Source organism: Neophocaena asiaeorientalis, unplaced genomic scaffold, assembly GCF_003031525.2.
Source record: "Neophocaena asiaeorientalis asiaeorientalis breed wild unplaced genomic scaffold, Neophocaena_asiaeorientalis_V1.1 scaffold118, whole genome shotgun sequence".
Classification (NCBI taxonomy): Eukaryota; Metazoa; Chordata; class Mammalia; order Artiodactyla; family Phocoenidae; genus Neophocaena; species Neophocaena asiaeorientalis.
This window is the reverse complement of record NW_020175528.1, coordinates 11608959-11630801: the sequence shown is the minus strand read 5'-3', so window position 1 is coordinate 11630801 and position 21843 is coordinate 11608959. Positions and strand designations below refer to the sequence as shown.

The 21843-nt window shown below is 36.4% G+C and overlaps 1 protein-coding gene across 17 annotated transcripts in view; it reads right to left on the bottom strand.

Moving 5' to 3' along the window:
* Window positions 1–21843, bottom strand: part of MBNL1 (muscleblind like splicing regulator 1) — a 201750-nt gene that overhangs the window by 144292 nt on the left and 35615 nt on the right. For 9 of the 17 annotated variants that reach the window (XM_024768993.1, XM_024768991.1, XM_024768995.1 and 6 more), the window contains exon 2: window positions 1676–2666. The exons of 7 other annotated variants lie outside the window; for them this stretch is intronic. In XM_024768993.1, coding sequence (XP_024624761.1) covers window positions 1676–1849 — 174 coding nt within the window. In that variant the 5' untranslated portion in view covers window positions 1850–2666. Of the gene's footprint in view, window positions 1–1675; window positions 2667–21843 lie in introns of those variants that run through there. One more of the 17 variants, XM_024769001.1, reaches the window with a different exon arrangement.

Sequence of the window (21843 nt, the reverse complement as noted above, 5' to 3'; positions counted from 1 at the left end):
TTTTGCAGCTACCAGTGCACCATCAACTGTCTGTGGGATTAAAAATTGGATTTACTAGTAATTGGGTCAAAACAGGGCTACTTATGGACACAGCTGGTTACAGACAAGAGTAATTAGCCCTTTGCCCCTCATTTTATGGGTCCCAGTCTCTAATCACACCTAAGTTCAGTTGGCAGGAATTTAGGAAGACACGTTCACAAGGCACAACCACTGTGCCCTTCATCGATGCCTTTCAAAGGAAAGGGAAAGAAAGGCCCAGTGGTAATTTATAACTTTTGTTTCTTGATCTTTAGCACTATGACACTAAGAACAATCTAACATTATAAGGTATCTTTGTTGTCGTTAATACCTTTTTTCATATTCTACTTTGAAGATAATATCCTTGAGTCTTTGGTGAAACTTTAGCAAAGTGAGCTGCACACACTGGACCGAGAAGCAATTTACTGAAATAGTTAACTCACAAGTTAACTCGTAACACTGGGGTGAGTTATGAGTTAACTTACATGTTAACTATTTCAGTTAATTCACCCCTATGGTATTAAAGAAAGGTTACTGTAGCACTCTTTTTTTCTTTTTGCAAAAGACAAAATGGATCTATGAAACCTTCACTTTTCTACATATGTTGAAAAAACAGCGACTCCCCTCTCCAAGGTTCAAAGAGTGAATTAAACCAGCACATTAATATTCAAAGGCAGTTCATTGAACCAAGTATGTAGAGAGTACCCAGGAATCTTCACACTTCTAGTCGACCCTGCACATCAAAATTAAGACACGTATGCTATCTTTTAAAAGACCCACTTTCAAACTTGATACCTGAAACACGAACCCAATGACATTTTTGAATGTCGAAATATACTAAAGTGAACTTGTTGGTGTCATGGTGCCCACAAAAGCTAACTTTTAACACCCCTAGCTGAGACTGTTACAAATAAAAACATAATAATCAGGAGGTAACAGAAAATAAACGGCTAAGTTACTTCACATTAGAATTTTAGAAACTTAAAAAATCCAATTAATAATACTACTCAAGCGTTTCTACTGAATTATAAAAGTCACATTCAACAAAGTTTATGCCTCTGACAGGGTACTGTGGCAGCAGCCCAGAACCTTACTTCTATAGTTATGTTTTCCACAAAACACATTGCTTCTGGCCTTAAAATAATATGCTCATACAACAAAAAGGAACTCCACAATGTCAAAACATTAATATAAAAAGTCTATCCAAGTTTAGCTGACAAAATCTGCTATACTTTTACAACGGTACAGCACGTTTTCAAACAAGCAAAAACAAATCATCCCCATTCAGCTAGTGCCACGGCCTTGTATATAATCTATGCACATGCTAACACACACATGTATCTACATTTACTATTCCTATAGATAGGCACTGACTGAGCTATTATTAAGTAAAAAGTAGCCTGACACCTTCTGCTCTAGAAAAAAAAAAAATCACAGCATTAAAGGACGGAGAAAGTTATTCATAACAAAGAAAGTTTGGCCAGACTTGGTTCTATTGCTTCTCAGTAAAGTCCCCCACCTCAACATCATCAAGAACACACCGTGTAACTAAAACTATTAACACAGCAATCCATAATTCCAAACTCAGTGGACTGTATATCCATATCCCCTTTATTCAATTATTGCATATCCTTAAAATAATATAATATTTACTCACTTTCAATGAATCAAAGCAGGCGATTACTCGTCCATTTTCAACTTGGCAGCTTTTCGAAGGATGTGCAAATTTACATTCCGTGTCTGGCCGTGAGCAAGTCCCCCTTTGGAACTCTCTACATACTTCCAGTGTTAGCCATTTTGTGTCCCGAATTGGTGTGACACTAACAGCCATGTTTAGATTTTACAGGTAGTTAAAATTTTCAGTGAAACCAACAAACCCAACCCCCCCCAAAAAAAAACAGTAACAACCAAAAAAAAGAAAAAACTGAACTGATAAAACTGTAAAATGATGATGAAAATGTCTCCTCCAAAATACTTTTCCCCCACTCCCTGCTTTAAAAGTACATGGAAAATTGTGTTGTCAATATCAAGGAAAAGAATCTCCCACTAGAAATTCACAGCATGAAACTGTTAATTCAAAGAGGTTTTGGTTTTTAGAGAAATACTAGGATCTTAAGTAGATGAACGTTTAAAAGGAGGGCCTCGAATCAGCCTTGTGCTCTCAGTAACCCCTTCCCAGTGCCAATTTGGAGCCCAAAATGCAAGCATGAAAACGTGGCAGACCCTTTGACACCGAATTTCCAAGCTGCTTTCAGCAAAGTTGTCTGAAAGGGAATCTCCTCACAGCTGAATTTGCAATGGAGTTTGGTGATGCAATCGGTATTGATTAGTTTGGCATAGACAGATGCAGCAGTTTAGAGCAAAATCAAGAAAATGATTTTTTTTTTTTCCTCCTTGATTTCCTGGCAGAAGATATCTTACTTTTTCAGCAAACTTTTCTTTTAAAACTAAAGCAGCCTAGGGCAATGCCAGATACTTAGAGCTTTTCTCTTGATTATAAGTAGAAATGGGGGTGTCTGGGCTAGAGGTGGAGGGTGGATGTGCTGTCGTCACAGTCTAGCTGGCAGCAAGCAAGGCAAAAGCAGAGACTGCTCTAGAAGCGGTTCCAAGCAGCAGAGACGTCAGGAAAGGCACTTCTTAGTACCAACCTGTAGAAAAAAGAGATAGGTTAAGATTTACTAAGTAGCTCTTCACTGATGTCCTACAGTATCACAACCTTGCCATGTGCTACCAGACTAAGTAGTATTCAAGTCAGCCTCTCTCTCTCCCTTTCTCACACACTCACACACACACACTCTCTCTCTCTCTCTCTCTCACACACACACACACACACACACACACACACAAATACTTACAGTGAGGCATACTGCAGCCAGCCATCGTAGATTTATTAAAAAAAGGGGCCGTTTCCCCTTGTGAAGCAATGCATGATAGAGAGATAACCAATCACAGATAGTGTTGCAGCAATATTCTGGGCAGAAAGCCAATAGTGTGGGTTGTCTTATGAAAGGTCGCGCCTGTCAGATGTTCATTACTATGCTATAAGCACAGAAAATGTCCATCAGATGTGACTTATTCCACTGCAAGAGGACGAGCATGTGGGTTTTGAATTTACCCAACATGCAGTTAGTGGACTAAACCATGTTAGTTTCAAAACAGCTTCTCAAACAAGTCCAAGCACTTGAAGATCATTATCAGGAAATAAAAAGCAAGGTTTAAAAACTACAGCTGACTTCCAAGCTGCTCTCCCTCCGGCTCTGCGCAGGCACGGGCACTGAACAGCCTGCTCCTGCTGTCCTGACACGTGAATAAAAAAGGAAAGGGGTGTTTACAAATGGTACATTCTCCTGACCTATCCAATTCACTTCCTTCTACAGCCCAAGTCCTGCCCCTCCACTGAAAGCGGCACTCATACTGTAAAACTATTCCATTCAGCCGGCAGACACTTTGTCAATATATCACAGGGAGGCGAGATACGAACAAAAGCATCCTTTATTCTAACATTTTTTAAGCAGAAGTTGAGGTCATGTGGGGAAAATAAGGAGTGCAGTGTTGTCAGTGTGGCTGGCAAATCTGAAGTGAACCTCAAGGGAGAAAGTGGGTCCATCGCAGAAACATGAAATATTAAGTGAACAATTTGATTTGGGCAACATCATGCACTTCAGAGGTACGAATGAAGCTGGAGGGTGGGAGCTGGGGGATCCCTATTGCCTAACGATCTATTAACTCAGACTGCTCTCTACAGTGGGGCATTTTTGCTTTTAACAACTTACTTTCTCTTTCAATCCAGATGGAAAAACTTTCAGAAAATGCTCAGTAGTTACCAAAAGCATACACTTCTTTCCCCCATTTTGAAAGATACCAAAGAAAACAAGGCTTTAATAACTCTAAAAGTTTCACACTCTAAAGAGCAATGACACAGTACAATAAACACTGTTAGGTTACACTTCCTCAAGGGCCAAGAATGGCCAACTAGCGTATAATATATTTGTAATTTGGAAATTAGAATACAGAATATGAATATGAATATATATATACATACATATATATAAACCATGGATATCTAGCCGAAATCTTTAAAAGTTATTTTAGAACTAATACTGTCATTCTTAACATTAATTTTTTTTAAAACTCCCAGATACTAGGTTTAGAAAATATTGTAGTAAGACTACAACTTTTGGAAAGATTTAAAAAGAAAAAAAAAAAACTCATACTGATGCTCCAGAAATATTTTTGTTTTTAAAAAATTTTCCGGTCCTATTTCCTGGTTCTGTAAAAACAAAGCCAAGTTGGTCATTAATTCTTAAGATTCATCCACCTTCCTTAATGTTTACTCTGCATTCAAAATTTCTCAACTTCTTCATGCCTTGCATATGCACCACACCTGTGGTCAACATCTCTTTTGTCTCTGGAATCTTCAAGAGCTTCACCTGCAACCCTTACCTCCTTTAGAAGCTGGCTAACATGTCACTTCTTCCAAGAAGCTTTCAGGATGTCACTTCCTCCGTCTCCACCCGCCCATATATTAACACTGTCTCCTCCCAATTACCTCTGCTCCCCATACAGTGTTTTATTTGCGTACATGACTGACCCACTAGCCTAATGTTCCCAAGGACAGAAACAATCTTACTCATCTCAGTAACCCTAAGTGCCTGGCTTAGGGATTGAAAACTGATGGAGCTCCATAAACTGTGGCAAATTAAATGACTGATTTCTACATGCGAACTGGAATTCACTTTATAGCACATAAATACACAAACACATGCAGGAACACACCCATATAAACAAATGTGAACACACACCTGAAAACACACACACACACTCCTCATTGCCTCTATAAATTTCTATATTCTAGGGTCACTCAGACCTCCCAATGTCTAGGAATCCTCCCCCTGGCCCTGGACAGCTCCCTCTCACACTCCAGCTCTTCTAAAACTTCATTACTCTCAAGTCCCTCCTCCTACATGTTGCTCTCACTACCAACAGTAGATGACCTCATATGTCACAAATATTTCATAGTAAAAATAGTGGCCCCCAGGCATGGACTCTCTCTCACCTTCCCACCACCCATCTTTAAACTATCTTTCTGTAATCTTTCTTCTCAGTCTCCCAGGAGCTTTCCCTTCTCCTGCCCAAGGTTAAGCTGCCACCTTGACTGGCTCCTTCTCGAGAATTCTTTCCCTCTAAACTCCCTCTATATAGGAACACCTGCCTTTCCTGCAATTCCTTCTCTTAGCCCTCAAAGTGCTGAAGAAGCTCTAAACTGGAAGGGGTGGCACAGCAGGAGGAAGGGGACCTTGCCTAGTTACACACCACCTCTCCCTAATGCTCGTAATCCATGCTTCCCAAACAAATGTCTGAAGAGTCATCTACACGTGCTATCTTCCTGCTTCTCCTCCATTCACGCTTGAATCTGTATCAGCGTAATCTCCATAACTATTACTTTAGTGCTCAGCGACAGTCGTCAATGCCCCCAACCAAGCCAAATCCAAAGACTACGTACGCATAGTCCCTTGTCATTATTTGACCTCTAACAGCCGGTACAACTCCTTCTTTCTTGCCCCCTTCTCCTTGTCTTGAATTGACACATTTTATCTTTTTGGTTTCCCCCAGCGCTGCACCTCTATCCTCCCTGGGAGACAGGAGCTGTGAGGAACTGCCGAGGTTCTTGGCATATGTCATACCGTTGTGAACTCCTGGGACTTGTTACATGCTAACCCTTTGTTTGGTTTGACACATACTTCTTCACCCCTTCAACTCGGCAAATCCCTTCTCCTTGTTTAAACTGCTCTTCAAATATCACCTTCCGTAGAAGGCTGGGCCAACTCTGATAAACATTATTCCCTTTCAGAATATTCTCAGTACTTTGTAGCTCTTGGTACTTTTGCCCCCAAGGTTATAAACTCCATGACAATAGAGTGTATTACCATTTTTTTTTAACCCAGTCCCTGGAACATAACAGATGTTCTTAAAATGTTTACTAAAAGAATAGGTTTTATTCAACCTACTAGGAATAAACATGTTTGTGAGAATGTGTGTCCAGTTCTGAGGAAAATTTCATCATGATCTATGGGATCTAAACAACATGAGGACAGACAATGGTACCATTAAAAATATCTTCACTGCTTGCTGGTTATGTCTAAATACAACTACAAAATTAATTTCTTGGGTTGATTATTTTTCCTTTCTACAGTGTTACAGGTTTAGTTCCACTCAAGTACAAAATATACTTTAATTACTTAAATGCTTATAAATGGGTGTCCTGATTATTTATATTTTCTGTAGCAGAGAAATCCTATTTACATCAAAAAGTATCACTGAAAGAATGATAGATAAGTATTTGTAAGCTGAAAATACTATTATAAAATGTATTAGGCAAGGACGATAATCAAAATATTTATAATTAGCCAGGCATGGACAAATGAGCAACCAGATACGACACCGACTTTTATGAAATAGTCCAGCTGCACCTGATAATGTGTGTCCAGCCTTTGATACAGGGCACTGGGAGTAACAAACTCAAACTTTATCCTAAAAATTGGTTTGACTAAATTGCTGATATCAGAATACTGTCTTGTAACCATTTTCTTTTTCTTTATTGAAACATAAGAATTTCAGAGGAGACTAGAAATCTTCATAACTGAGTGCTTTGATAGATTAAGATTTTATAGGATTCGGGTCAATACTTCAAATGGCAATGGATTTTCGTTCTACAGATAGAGACAATGTTTAAAAGTGTATGGGTATTGTTCAGATTGCAGGAATTCTTGCAAACATATTTACTCTAAAAATATGTGTTGTTTGTAAATAATTACTGAAAGAAATACTTCTACTGTAAAGATATTTACTGGGCTTCCCTGGTGGCGCAGTGGTTGAGAGTCCGCCTGCCGACACAGGGGACACGGTGAGGCCACAACAGGGAGGGGCCCGCGAACCGCAAAAAAAAAAAAAAAAAAAAAAAAAAAAGATTTTTACTAAAAGGTAAATTGCTTCCAAGGTAAATTTTTGACCAATATTTCAACGTATTATAATAAACCTCCCTGAACAAAAACGAACAAAAGAAATGATTGGGAATACAACCGTTTTTCAGTGAGAATCAAACTTTTAAAAACCTGCATAACAACAAGTCCTCTTTTACCTGTTGATCAAATTCCAAACACTAAACTGTAGTGTTCCTCCTATCATGGGACATGTTCTACATACAGACAGGCATATTCTTCCCAAGGACCGAGACCAATCTCTCCTTGAGTGGTATCAGAATTCACATGTATTTTCTACTTTAAGATAAGAGAAGGTAAATAGAAGGGAAAAGAAGAAAATGTAAAAATAGAGGAAAAGAAACCAAAAACAGGATAAAGTTTAAAAAAAAAAAACCACGGGGAATTACAAATAATTACTCTTACAGTAATTGATATATATTAGCATTAAAGTAACAGTGGATGGCTTCATATAAATATCTATTTAAGGGTTGCATGGATTCTACAGTAAAGGATAAACAGACACTTACAAGGTATAAGACTAAAATTCTGTTTTGGAGAACCGGATGGCCTCTATAAGCAAGGTTAAATTTCTTAGTCATATATGTTTACTAATCAAATATAGGCAGATTGGTTCTATTACAAGCCAGAGTAGTTAGCTGGGAACTTGGGGGACTTTTTCATAACTTTTGATTTTGAAATAAGTTACATATTGAGGAAGTTAACTTAGTAATTATTTGAGGTTTTTTTACTTACTAAGACAAGTTTCAATCTAACTGGAAGAGATGGCCAGCTTCGCTGTGTATGTTTGGAGCTGACAAGGAGAAGCTCGTCGTCCAAAACAGTTAACTTTTCCCCCTGGCTCACTGGTGTCGACAAGTCCATAATTAGCAATGCATTACTTTAGTAAACTAAGTTAGCTCACAGTACAATTTTGCTCATGGCTTGTCCCAAATATTAACAGAGATTTCAGTAAACAAACAACTAACTAAGCATTTCTGGAGGCTGTATAGTTCTTTCTCTACTCACTAAGGTACTAAATAGAGTAACAAAGTTATTTATTATGTGGGAAAAACTGTGGTCTGAACGGGTTAATGCAATCTTCAGCAGTATTCAACTCCATATAACAAAAAGCTGAGATCAGTGTTTCTCAGTGAGGGGTAAGCACACTACTGGTAGCACCCATGGCGATTTTAAGTGATGCAGAAACAACATAATTTTAATAGATGCGTCGGAATGCTAAAACAAGTTTGTCAAGCCTGTGGACATCATAACTGAGGAAGAGGCTAAAGTATACTAAAAAGAATTTAAAGAATAAGACTAAGTAAATATATTGGTAAAAATCATGAAGGAGATATGCAAATCACTGAAGTTTTAGAAACACTGCTGAGAAGAAAAGAGAACTTTCAACCACAAATCCCCTGGAATGGCACAGCGATGGGCAACGTGGCCTACTGGTCTGATGCTCTGCACTGTGTTTTGGGTGACAAACTGCTAGCAAGGAAAGTAAGATTATGTTTACCAACTCAAATAAGTAATCGAAGGTCTATCAAAGCATTCCTTTAGAATTGTGATAGGTTTGATTACCTAATCATCAAGTGGTCTCTTATTGAAGGATATTGAAGGAGTGTTGGTTAGGTGATGCACTATTGCTAAAGATTTGAATTCCAAACGCAACTAACTAAACTGTACTCGAATTAGAAAATGACTCTTGTCCCTTAAGTATTTACATTTAAGACAAAATGAAACATGAAGCCTCTACTCAGTCAATGATTAAAAAGTTAATTTTGAATTGATTCCTATATCAGGCAAAGTTGTAAAACTTAAAAGACATAAGAATCCTTAAAAAACTACAAACAGAACTATCATATGACCCAGCAATCCCACTACTGGGCATATACCCTGAGAAAACCATAATTCAAAAAGAGTCATGTACCAAAATGTTCACTGCAGCTCTATTTACGATAGCCCAGAGATGGAAACAACCTAAGTGTCCATCATCGGATGAATGGATAAAGAAGATGTGGCACATATATACAATGGACTATTACTCAGCCGTAAAAAGAAATGAAATTGAGCTATTTGTAGTGAGGTGGATGGACCTAGAGTCTGTCATACAGAGTGAAGTAAGTCAGAAAGAGAAAGACAAATACCCTATGCTAACACATATATATGGAATTTAAGAAAAAAAATGTCATGAAGAACCTAGGGGTAAGACAGGAATAAAGACACAGACCTACTAGAGCATGGACTTGAGGATATGGGGAGGGGGAAGGGTAAGCTGGGACAAAGTGAGAGAGTGGCATGGATATATATACACTACCAAACGTAAGGTAAATAGCTAGTGGGAAGCAGCCGCATAGCACAGGGAGATCAGCTCGGTGCTTTGTGACCACCTAGAGGGGTGGGATAAGGAGGGTGGGTGGGAGGGAGACGCAAGAGGGAAGAGATATGGTAACATATGTATATGTATAACTGATTCACTTTGTTATAAAGCAGAAACTAACACACCATTGTAAAGCAATCATACTCCAATAAAGACGTAAAAAAAAAAAAGACATAAGATAAATATCAGAACAACTCACTGCATTTTGTAGACTGAGCCACTAGTTTTGTTCCTAACTGTGCCTTCTTCCAGTCCCTACAGCAAAGTTATCTTCTTAGAAGCTTAGTTTTGTTCCTAACTGTGCCTTCTTCCAGTCCCTACAGCAAAGTTATCTTCTTAGAAGCTTTTCCCGCCCACTGTCAAAAGTATCCAAACCTTCTGTTCCTCTCAACACCAGCCCCTTATCCTGCTTTATTCTTCTTCACAACAGTTGTTAGTATTTGGCATAATACTATGTACCTATTTCACTATCTGCTTATGAACCACAGTTTAAAACACTGAGATGCCACCTTTATAACTGAATGAAGCCACCGGCAAACGCCACTCTTTGGAAAGAGCACAAGGCAGTGAAGTTAACACAGAACCATATTTATATACCTCCTTCATTGTGAAGTTGATGGAAGTTTTTTTTTTTTTAATCCACGGAATAATTTGAAACAGTTACACGTGGCTTTGCAAATTTAAAACTTGTAAATAATTATCTGTGAATTTCTGACAGAATCAGTCTTCAATTCTGGCAAAAGAAGGGAAAATTTGCCTTTTTTTTCTGATGATATTCAAACAGGCAGTCTTTTAACATTTCCCTCTATTCCATGAGAAAGTCTAATAACACTACGAATGTTACTTTATCATTCTTCAAGATGAAATGCTAATCCTATTTACTGTTTTATTTATTCTATATATTACCCAAAGAAGTTGTTATCTTGTTAGGCTTAGGTAGTCATTTCTGATCTGTCCATGTCATTTAATATTTCAAAATAATAATTAGGAAGTCAGAACACAAGACTACAATAAAATTAACAATGTGGATATGTGCTCAAAGAGCTAAAAGATAGAAAAACCAAATCTAACCATTCTGGCAGTTTTCAGGAAGAATGGTACATTAACCCATCTGGAATCTACCAGTGTGAAATAAGCATGATAAAACTGTGAATGTTAAATGGAATGTAAGACATCGTGATACTGTTATTCCCAGGGCAATGCCATGATTAGGGACTTTGATTTTAAAGTTTACTTAAATGAGTTATAGTTTATTTGGCACAGTAACTAGGGGCCAAAATCTTAGCTTTAATTTTCCATCTTTACATCTTCTCAACAATATCACCTAGCTTCTTACTGAGGTTGGTGGTACCTCCACCTAAAACATGTTTAAATATTATCTTCATTGATTGAGGAATGGTAACAAATTCACCCATGCTTCCCTAATAACATTACTGTACAACTCAAAAGTAAGTATAAAGTTGATTAACGAGAGACTTGAGGAAATATTCCCACGGCACCCTGTACATCAGTGAAATCTGCTGCATGTGTACCTCTTTGCCCCACTGTTCCAACTTTCCAAGGCAGAATCATTCTCACAACCACCGGTGGTCATTAAGAGCTTCTCCATAATTAGCCTATGCCTGTTTTCCATTCGAGTAGCTTCAATCGAGTGAAATGATAAAATCAATATGTAAAGAAGTGACAAAAACAAAACAAAAAAATTCGGACCAAAATATAAAGCATATCTCTGTTAGAGCCAAATAATCATAGTTGTCACACTTTCCCGAATTTCTAAAATTTTATTGTAGCAATAGCCCTCGTTACCATCAACTATATGTGAGCACAAAAGCTTGATCTTAGCAGATAAATCTTGAATTTCCAGATGTCTGATTCAAAACCTAACCTAGTAACCTCAACCTGGGAAATCTTATTGGCTTATTTCTATAGAGGACTGCCCAAAATCTGTTGCTTAATTATTAATCATTATGAGAAAAATATGTAAAATCTGTGTTTATAGTTAAAGAGATCTAAAATAATTATTCTTCAGAATATAATGAATGATATCAAATATGGATATAGGATTGAATGCATCCTAATTAAATGAATTAATTGACTTCTCATGACAAAACACAATACGTACATAATTCCTCCTTTCCATTTAATCAGTAAAAGTCCCCATCACTTCACAAATGTATCTCTTATTGCAAACTTTACAAATACTCAAGCCACAAAGGTACCACACAGTTTAACGCTTCAATCCTAGGGATATTTCTATTGATTTATATATTTGACCTTAAAGATTACCTTTTTAACAAATACACTCAAACATAGTTTTAATAATATACCAATGTCAACTGAATTTATTCCTAATAAAAATAAAATATTAGAATCTCAGTTTGACTTGAGTTTTTCTAAAAAAACCCCACAAATTCACATACACTCACATGCAAATAAGAATTATGTTTTCCCTAATAGTGAGTCAAGACCTAGCTGTTTTTCCCTAGTTTAAAAAAAGAGGAAGATATGTTATAAAACAAAGACATGCATCAATAACTCATTCTCACTTCAATGTAGCTGAAGTACCTTTTGGGGAACGTTCCTAACAAATATACTAAACTAGGTCTCAGATGCTGAACAAAACAAATTATGCTAATATTATTGCAACTGCTATAGAATAAGCCAGTGCTTCAGAAGGTATTTTGCAGAAGCCTAAAATTTCAAAAAGCAGCTCCACAGTGACAACAGGGAGGCATATTTTGTTTGTGCCTACCTCAATATTTATTAATTACGAGGCTTAACTTATAAAAAAGAAAAACACACTGAGAGATTCTGCACGTCTTGAAAATATAAGATTAACTGGATAAAAAGGTAATTTGGCTCCCCGATAACTAAATTTATATTTATACATAAATCATTTACCACACTTTTGTGCCACAAAACATACTTAAGAACTGAAATCTCATTATATGAGCATCAAAGGACAATGCAGATCTAGAATCTCTGACTCATTCATTCACAGGAACTTTTGCAGACATACATGGAAACGCACGTCTCATGGAGCTCACATTCAGAAAAAGATGTAAAATAAAACAAAGAAAAAACCTACCATGTGGTGATCAGACGGTGAAAATAAAGTATTCTCAGATTTGAAATGTAAAGCCTCAGGAGCAAATTAAAAGTTGAACTAAATACTGTTTATTTAAATTTTGAGTTTTTCTCCTCTACACTTAGACTTTCACATCTCCAGTGACTACAATAACCTGAATTATTTCAAATCGAAGAATGAACAATTTGCACTCTTAACTACGGTTCTGCCTTGTTTTGTGATTGAGAAGTATGGGTATAAATGATAAAGCTATTACCTACATAGAGATAGATACTACTAAATAATAATGGAAGAGATAGTAAAATATAAATTCAAATGATGAACAGAAATCTCTAGCAAGCAATTTATATGAATCATGTACATTAACTCCATGTATTTTTTCTTTCTTTTTTTTTGGCGGGGGGGGGGCGGTTTAGACGTTGCTAAATGAATACATTTTCACTGTAATAAATTTAAACCATACAGAAGGGTTTTACTGAGAATTCTCCATCCTTCCATTGCCAAATCAGACCCCCTCTAAACCCAAAGGTAACCACTATTATTAGTACGGTGTGTCTAGTCCTTTTTTCCATGCATTTCTCATACACATACACACATCTACAGATACAACACACATACACAGTTCATCATTTTTACCAAAGTGATGGAAACATACTAAAGCATATTATTCTGAGGCTTGCTTTCTACAATATATGTTAATGACCTTTCTTTATCAATAGAAATAGATCAACATAAATACTTTTTAACAACTGTGTATTACTTTACTATATGTCCATGTCTTTACTAGTGGTTACCTAAATTGATGCCAGTTTTTCATTACTTTAAGCAATGCTGCAATTATAAATACAAAACCATGCTTCCATTTGAGTGGTATTAATAACATAAACACTTAGAACATAAAGTATATGCATATATTAACTTGGAACTAGAAGAGCAAACTTCTTCCAAGAAAACATTTATTAATACCTGCTTCTACCAACAATTAATAACGTGCTTTTCTATATTTATTAAATCTATGCTAGACCTAAAAAAGATACTATCCTTAAATCTAGATTGTAATTTTCTATTGTAGGAACAGGTTAAAGGTATATGTCTTTCTTCCCATAAATAGAACTTAAAGCCTTGCATTTCTGTTTTGCAAAATATTTTCAACTGTTAGCACTTAACATGGCAGTTAATCAATGGAAACATTTGTAGAATCAGTTGTTCAACTCCTGTTATTTCAAAATAAACAATCTAGTCGAAAAAACAATTACAAAATTTATATTTTGCAATTACTTGCCAAACAACAGGGGGCTGGAAGTCTGAATAAATGTTTCAGTTGACAGAGTATCAAAATGGACAATATATAGGTTACTATTCTTTTCTTATTAATAACAACAAAATGTGTAGTTAACAGAGTCTGTGGGGCATGTTATATTAGGAAAATCTCTGACAGCGCAATGTCATATGATGAAGGGAATGCTTTTTTTACACATCATTTCTACAAATGTCAGAAAATATCCTGCTTCCCCCCTCCTTTTTTAGACACTAATTGACTAAAGGAAATGGTTTCTGACAAGTGCTATAAATAATGCAATGCGTTATCAAACTAGCTAAGGCACAATAGAACTCTGGTGAATTCATGTAGGCCCAAACACATTTCCCTGTGTGGTTATTTCTCCTGAGGCCGGGGCTCCTCTTGCCCTGGAGTGGAGCATTCTCCTGGAGTGGCATGCACTTCCAGTCTAAAGAACCGAGATAGGTATACACTTTTGTATGATTTTGCCAATGGACATACCTCCCGTTAGAAAGTAAAACACTCTCCTCTCACTTTACCCTCCTCAAACGCTTTCTCGCTTATTAAGTAACAGTTCACAGAATAAAGAAGAACCTCAAACTGGATTTGCAAAAGACTTAAGATGGCTGGTTGGCAAAGTGTGGGCATTTCTAATGCTTTTATTCTCTTTTTGACAATGTGCTTTTACCATGTTGTCAGAGTATAAATAAAGTCTCACTTCTCAGGAGATAAGAGCAAGATTCTATTCCTAGGATTTTGTACTTTCCAAAAGAGCACACATACTGAGCACACTATGAACAAACTAACATGGCAACTTGAGGTTTGGTTCCTTTGCTAAATAGAAAAAAGAACATCCCTTTCTTAAGTATTTTAATTGCCCATAAGGTTCTGTGCATTCTGGAAAAGATGTAACCCATGAGGAAATCTGAAAAGTGGACTACACCCTCCTAATGAGACAGTGATGAAATCTTTTATGTTTTTCCACCAGCGTCATATGCACTTAAAAAGCAGTGACCTGCTTTCCATGGCAAATCACAGTGCATGTGATGTTGATGGAAGTATATATGCAGTTTACCGTGTGTCAATTACATGTCAACAGCGTCTTTAAAAAAAAGGCTAAGAACAGACATTTGTCTCAACAAATAAATGTAGCAAAGAACAGAAAAAAAAAAAAAAAAACATATTCCTGGGACCTACCCTAGACCTACAGAGGATAAAGACCAGTAATCTACATTTTAAGCAAACTTCCCAGGTTATCCTTAATCTTATTAAATTTTGGCAATCATAATCAACTAAAGCTAAACTACTACTTCCACGAGAGACTGTTTACTGCATTTCTACCTAATAATTTCCCAAAAGATGGCCTATTTGATATTTGGCATTGTTGCTTTCGTTGTGGTCATCCATTTACAATGCTTGGTGTCAGTTTATTTATCTCTTGTAAAGATAAAATAGTGTGTGTGTGTGTGTGTGAAAAAAATAAAATAAAAAGTCAAAAAAAATGGTTAAGATGAGATTTGGTGACATGCTTTTTGATTATATTCCATTAACTACTTTAGAAAATAGACATACCTGCAAAATGTATATGAAGTTCTGTTACATTCGTTTTTTTAAATATTATTTTAAATCAGGCACCATACATGCCCCTCCACATCATTCTTATTTATAATAAGAATAATTTATGTAGTAAAATTATTTTGCAAAAAGATGAAAAAACAATTAAGCACCTATTCAATCACTACAATAAGATAAAATAAATTGTTAATAGTAGGGATAAGATATGAAGTAAGGATTAACGTATGTATGGGAGTGTAGATATGCATGTATGTGTGTTTGTGTGTTTGTGTCTGTATGTGTATCCAAAGAATAAGGAAAAACTTTGCATAGGAATTAGTCAAATCATGTTCTTCATACATAACTAAAACTTGGCTTTTTATTTAAATTCAAGTAAAACCTTCGTATTAAATTTAATAGGGGGAAAAAGACTTAAATAATGCTTTAATCTTCTTCCAGGAAGAACCACTTTATTTTGGATAAAACTATAAACTATGCATCTTCATTAAAAACCCGTGAAGAGATAAACTTTTTGGGAAGTTGGCTTGTGCTACATTTCTTTTTGATTTATATATAAAACCTGCAAGGTGTTCATCTTGTTCTTTAATAAAAAGTTTCTACTGGAGGAGCCACTTAGAAAAATTTACTTTCCCCCCAAGAAAAATTTACTTTTCCCCCAGAACTCATACATTCTATGATTATGCAACAATAGCAAATAATATTTGATATATTGGTATACAATTTACTTTCATCTGAATTTTGCCATTTGCTCCTCAGGACTCTAAGGGATGGTTACATTATCTTGCCCATTTGTGAACAAATAAATTAAGGCTTGCACGGGTAAGTGACTGGCTCGCCAAAGTCTCCTAAGCTAATTAAATGGAAGAATCAGGACCCAAAATCAGGTCTTTTGATTCCAAATTTAAAATTTCATTCGCAACACATGCTAGTACTTTAACACCAAACTTTGTAGAAATGGCCTTAAATACAATAGAAGCCAAAACACAGAGAGATTTTGGGGGTAGAGTGGAGTATGGTGCAGCAGCCACGACTACACCCCTCGTGGTTTGCTCTGAGAGGTAAGTGAAAGAGAAAGCCCTGTGTACAGATCCTGAGGGACATAAGATGGCCTCTTCACACAGCTGAGAGATGGATGTTCTTGTCCTGGTATGTCCGTGGGGTATATACTGGACACTAATAACGTACGCTTAGAAATGTGAGAATTATACACTCCAGGTCTATTAGTTTCTTCTAGGATTGTTAACTGGTTTTAATCTAGTAATTCATACATTACAGGGTTCTAAATACTCAGCAACTGATGTAAAGATTAATTGTAGAGGAAGAGGTGCTTGAGCACGATTTTATTTTTATTTGTCTGCTTTCTGAGCAAGAAGAGGCTACATTTTCTTCAGAGCTTTTGAGGAGCTTAGATTTCCACCAGCAGAAACCTTCTACATAAGGAGCAAGGAAGGCTGCTCTAAATGCATACAACTGAATATATGCTAAGCAAGTGTGCTTACAGTAAGACTGATCTATATCAGCCACTAAAACAGTGTTTGAAAAGCAGTGAAGGAGATGCAATAACTGTCTGAAACACTTCTAAGCCACGTAGAGGCAGATAGATTTTTTGACGGCTGTTAAAGTCATAGAAAAGTATGCTAGAGAGAAAGCACAGAGGGTTTGAAATGGTACAGCTGGTATTTTTCTTTTACGTGTAACAAACCTGTTCTCTAATATATTGGTTACCTTATGGCACCAAAAACAAAAAAATGGTAAATGTTAAGCTGCTTTCTAATAGGAAAACCCAAAGTCAAAACAATAAAAAAAAATTACAATCTCAGTTCCACTGCCTCAAAATTATCTCCTTTGACAAAAACTGTAAGTGCTGCTCCTCTAATTGTGCTCTTGACTTTTTTAGTTCTCTTTCTTTCTTCTCTACTATCCTAGGGGAAGAAAAATGTTTCCTTTAAAGAAATCCAAATACATTCAACACACAACAACAAACTTTTTGCGCCACCAGGGAAGCCCAACAATAAACTTATTAAATGAATAAATATATTCATTAAAGGTAAACAATACTTAGATAACATAGTACACATGCATTGATTATATTAGCAGTTTATTGATGTTATGTATGTAGCCTAGACATAGGGGGAACACATGGATGCAGCTTTGAAGAATTTACTGCTTAATCAGGGGACATAAAATATACAAATAACTGCACATAAGAGAGAAGGTGGGAAGTACACAGCACAGATAACAATAAAGCTTGGTGACTAAAAGACAGAGGTCAGGGGTGGTTTCTTGATGGATAAGACATCTAAAATAGGCCTGGAAGGATGGGCTTCATTTGGTTGGAGACAAAAAGGAATGGCACTCCAGACTGTAGGAATACAGAGAACAAAGGCAAGGAGAGGGCAAAGCACAAAACATGAACACTGGGGGAATTGGTCTGTGTGGATCACCCGTGTGCAATGGGGCTGGCAGGAGATAATCTGGGGCTGGAACCAAATCAGTAAGGGCCTTGAAGGCCAGACTGAAGATTCCAGCCTTCACTTCTTAATTAATTGGAATTCATCCATTCCATGATTTCACTCAAGGACAGAGTCAGAATATTTAACTAAATACCCTAAGGGCTAAGAATAAGACTGTATATGGGATACAAAGAAATCTTAATAAATAAACTTGGGATTTTTCTACTTCCTAAAGCTTTTGCTTTGGTTTCCAGAAAGCTGAGAGAGAAATTTAGTTCTCAATTTCATCTCAAGTACTTGTTCCATCTCTTTTCCTTCTAACTGATTTGTTATGTCTCTTTTTCACAGTCCTGTTTTATATGTGCACTTACTGTTGCAAGCCAACCAACATCCTTCTTTGATGGAGCATACATCACACATAAATAAAATTATATTAACATTTGTCCTGGTACCAGGTAAGGCTGTAGACGCAACACTTAAAGTTTCAGAAGAGAAGAGACATATTAGAATCCAACCATCAAGTAAAGATTGTTCCTCTATAAATATTTCAATGAAAGATGGCCACATCGAATTCAGATACCCAGTTAGCATAGTGGACAATTATTCTAAAATCTACAACTGTTGGGTTCAGCAACCTATCTTCTTGCCTAGCTGTCCAGTTTGACCTTCCCTGTGAATTAGTGTTTCTACTATGAAGCCAAAATGACCTTTTGAAACTTACAAGGCGTCCAAGGCTGCATATATTTTCAGCTGTATCAGCCCTGGCTGTCACAGCATTCTGCATGATATTGAGTGGCAAAACTGGAGCATACTGTACTAGCCTAACCTTTTAAACTTTACAATATTGTACGGCCACTCAAAATTGAGTTTTCTCTTTCTGCATTACCTTGTAATGCTACTTCTCTTGCTTATTTGTAAAGCAGTGATTCTAAGCATAAAATGGTACTTTTCTTACACGAAAATAGAATACTTTACTTATACACAGTAAACCTAATACTGATAGAGGCTTTAAAATAAATATTTACTGACATCTACAAATAATACTTTTTTAATTAATGAAAAGAGTATTTAAATTCTGTGGCAATGGGAACTATAATAATATGTCATTGTTTCTGCAATGGCCAATCTGAAATTTGAGAGATGTCTCAATTTTATAATTGCACTTCTATAATTGCATCTCTTTATGTTAACCATTATGTATTCAATGCCTAGCACAGTGCCTAGAATATAAAAGAACCCAAATTAATATTTAAGTGAATGTTGCAGAATCTACATGTTTAATTACATTTCATTTATCATAGAACTATTGCAATGAAACATTGGTGCTAATTTTCTTAACAAAAAATTAGTACATTAGCATAGAATATTTATCTTTAAAAAAATACGCCTGAGAATTCTTGGTACACAAAAGGGAAAATATTTTTCAAATCCATTAATGTCAGGCCATTTACAAACAGAAAACTGTTACTGTGTGAATAGGATAAAGTTTAACAACAGTAGGGAAAAAAAGCAATAGAAATCAATTCATTAAGACACAGTTAAGATTCTTAATAATGATATCTATCAACTGTTTGATCTCAAGCCTAATAACTATTAGAGAGTAATAATAAATTTAGATTTACACATGTATGTCAGAATATTTTTTGTTTTGTCACTGACATACTAGATTTTCACAAGTCCTACTTGTAATCAGTGCGAAGAACCACAAAATGATATTAATATAATATTTCAGAGCAAACTTATACACTAACCTTATTGGTGAATGCATCCCTTAGTTTCATATATTTATTTTGTTCCTTTTTCAGCTATAACTTATGGACTACTTCATAGTCCTTTATGGAATACACATGTACATATGGATATAACATACATATATGTGCACATCACACACACACAGACATGCTCTAATTACTCTGCTAGGACTTGGGGGAAAGTGAGAAAAGTTCATCAGAAATCTCCAAGTGTATGTCAATTCTCAATGACACGTTTGATTATTTTCATGTTGGCAACAGATTTCTATTTTTTAATGATGAGAGAAATGAACTGAATTACCCTCATGCCTTCAATAATGCAGCTGAATAAATTATAAGAGCATTTGCAACACTCTTTTATGGCTCAAGACACTTCTTAAAATGTGCCACTTAAAGCCATCCAATGAAGCAATTGGCAGAATGCTATGTCATTCAGAAGTGACACCAGAAACTTCACAGGTGGTAATGATTTTGAGTCTAAAAGTAGATTTTGCTGATCTTGGCGGGCGCTGGGGCAGAGGGTATTAGGTGTGAGTAGAACTAATACCGAGCAAACCACACAGGCAGATTAGGCCATTCGATACTGCCCTCCTCTCCAAGCTGGGGAAACTTCGAAGTCCACTCCCCCGTCTCTGCTGTTTTATGACCACAACGCTTCAAAACCCGCCTTTCACATCCTGCCTCCTTTACGAAGTCTTTCCAGAACTAACCTGGATTGAGCCTCAAGTCTACATTGCTGGGTTTGTTGACTTAAGTCATGCCATCCTGATGGAAACAGACAGGCAGACAAACAAACAGCAAAACTGGGCTGAGAGCTCAGCACTCACAGTACCTTGCTACATGACCCTTGAGCAAATCACCTGACCTTAACCTTGCTGAGCCTCCATTTTCTCACCTGTGAACCAGAGCCAGGGCCAGCAATGCATAAATCTCACAGCGCTGTGTAAGAACTAAGTATGGTCACATAAGGAAAATAATAAGTGCCTACCAAGTAAGAAGCTATTTTTATAATTATTATGATCGCTGATGGTATGGTCTTTTGTAGTTCTTGTTTTGTTTTCATTATTTCAAGATGAATGGATCTTTTCCTTTGGGCCATAAACTTCAGAAAAGAGGACCTATATCTCTAATTTCTCCTGAAAATTTCAGCCAAAAATCTTATCGTGAAGGTTTTTATGCAGTGGGCTTTAAATAAATGTTTATGATTGCAAATGAAGAATGGCAAGCCATACAATAAAAATTCTGAGTTTTCCAACCTAGAATGCAGAATCAATGCTGGAAACAAGGAACAAACACTTCACAGCTGAATGGGGTCTTATAGAATATGCACAGTTGCACTTTCACCATTTGAAAGTTTGGAAACTAGCCTACAAAATACAGCTTTATTTCCTGCAAACAAAGAAAAGCTGGAGGAAAAAGAGCTTCGTGAGCGTTATCTAAAACCTTTTGTCACTAAAGTTAAATACAACACACCTCTCTTTTATGGATTTTTCTTTTCTGTTAACACAAAAGTTGCAGCCTCTGAAACCTGACTGTCAATACTGAGTGTCTTCATCTCCTAATCAGGGAGTTAGTATGAAGAAGCTTCAGGTGAATTACGTCCCCATCTTTCTACAGAAGCGCCAACATCTGTAACAAATTAATCTCTTCTGTCTGGTCTAGAATCACCCTACATTTGGGTCATGCTTATTTATCAAATACTTAAACAGAAAGATAAATAGCTTAAGTACTGAATCATGTAATTTTAACAAATTATGATTTGATTTTTGTCTTTTCTCCAATATACAAAGTATACAAAGAGTTAAGGTGTCTACTGGTTGGTTTTAGGCAAATTCCACACTCTGCCCACAAGCAGCCTATTCTTGGCTCTTCCATGCCCACTTTGTTTTGCCCGTACATTACTTGTGAATATTTCCATCACTACACTGGAAACCACCCTGAGAACAGGGCGTATCTTACTCACTTCTTTATCCTCTGATAGGTGGATAAAGCATGAGAGGTGGCACATGGACAAGTACACTCAATAAATATTTCCTAATAAGAGAGCTTTCCTCTGAGGTCAAAAGCAATGGCATACAATTCTTCCATCTTCCTTCTCTAAACAATATATAATTTTATTTGGTATATGTTCAAAATACCTCTATGAAGAGAGGAATTTTTTAGCAAGTGACAAGCTCCAAGAGAACCAGTCTTCAATGAATACTTTATCTTTTTAAGTCATTAGGCTATGCCACATAATGACAGAGTACAGACTGGTGTGTGAAAATGATGCAACATGAAAGCATAAAATGACCATATGAAGACGATAAATGAATT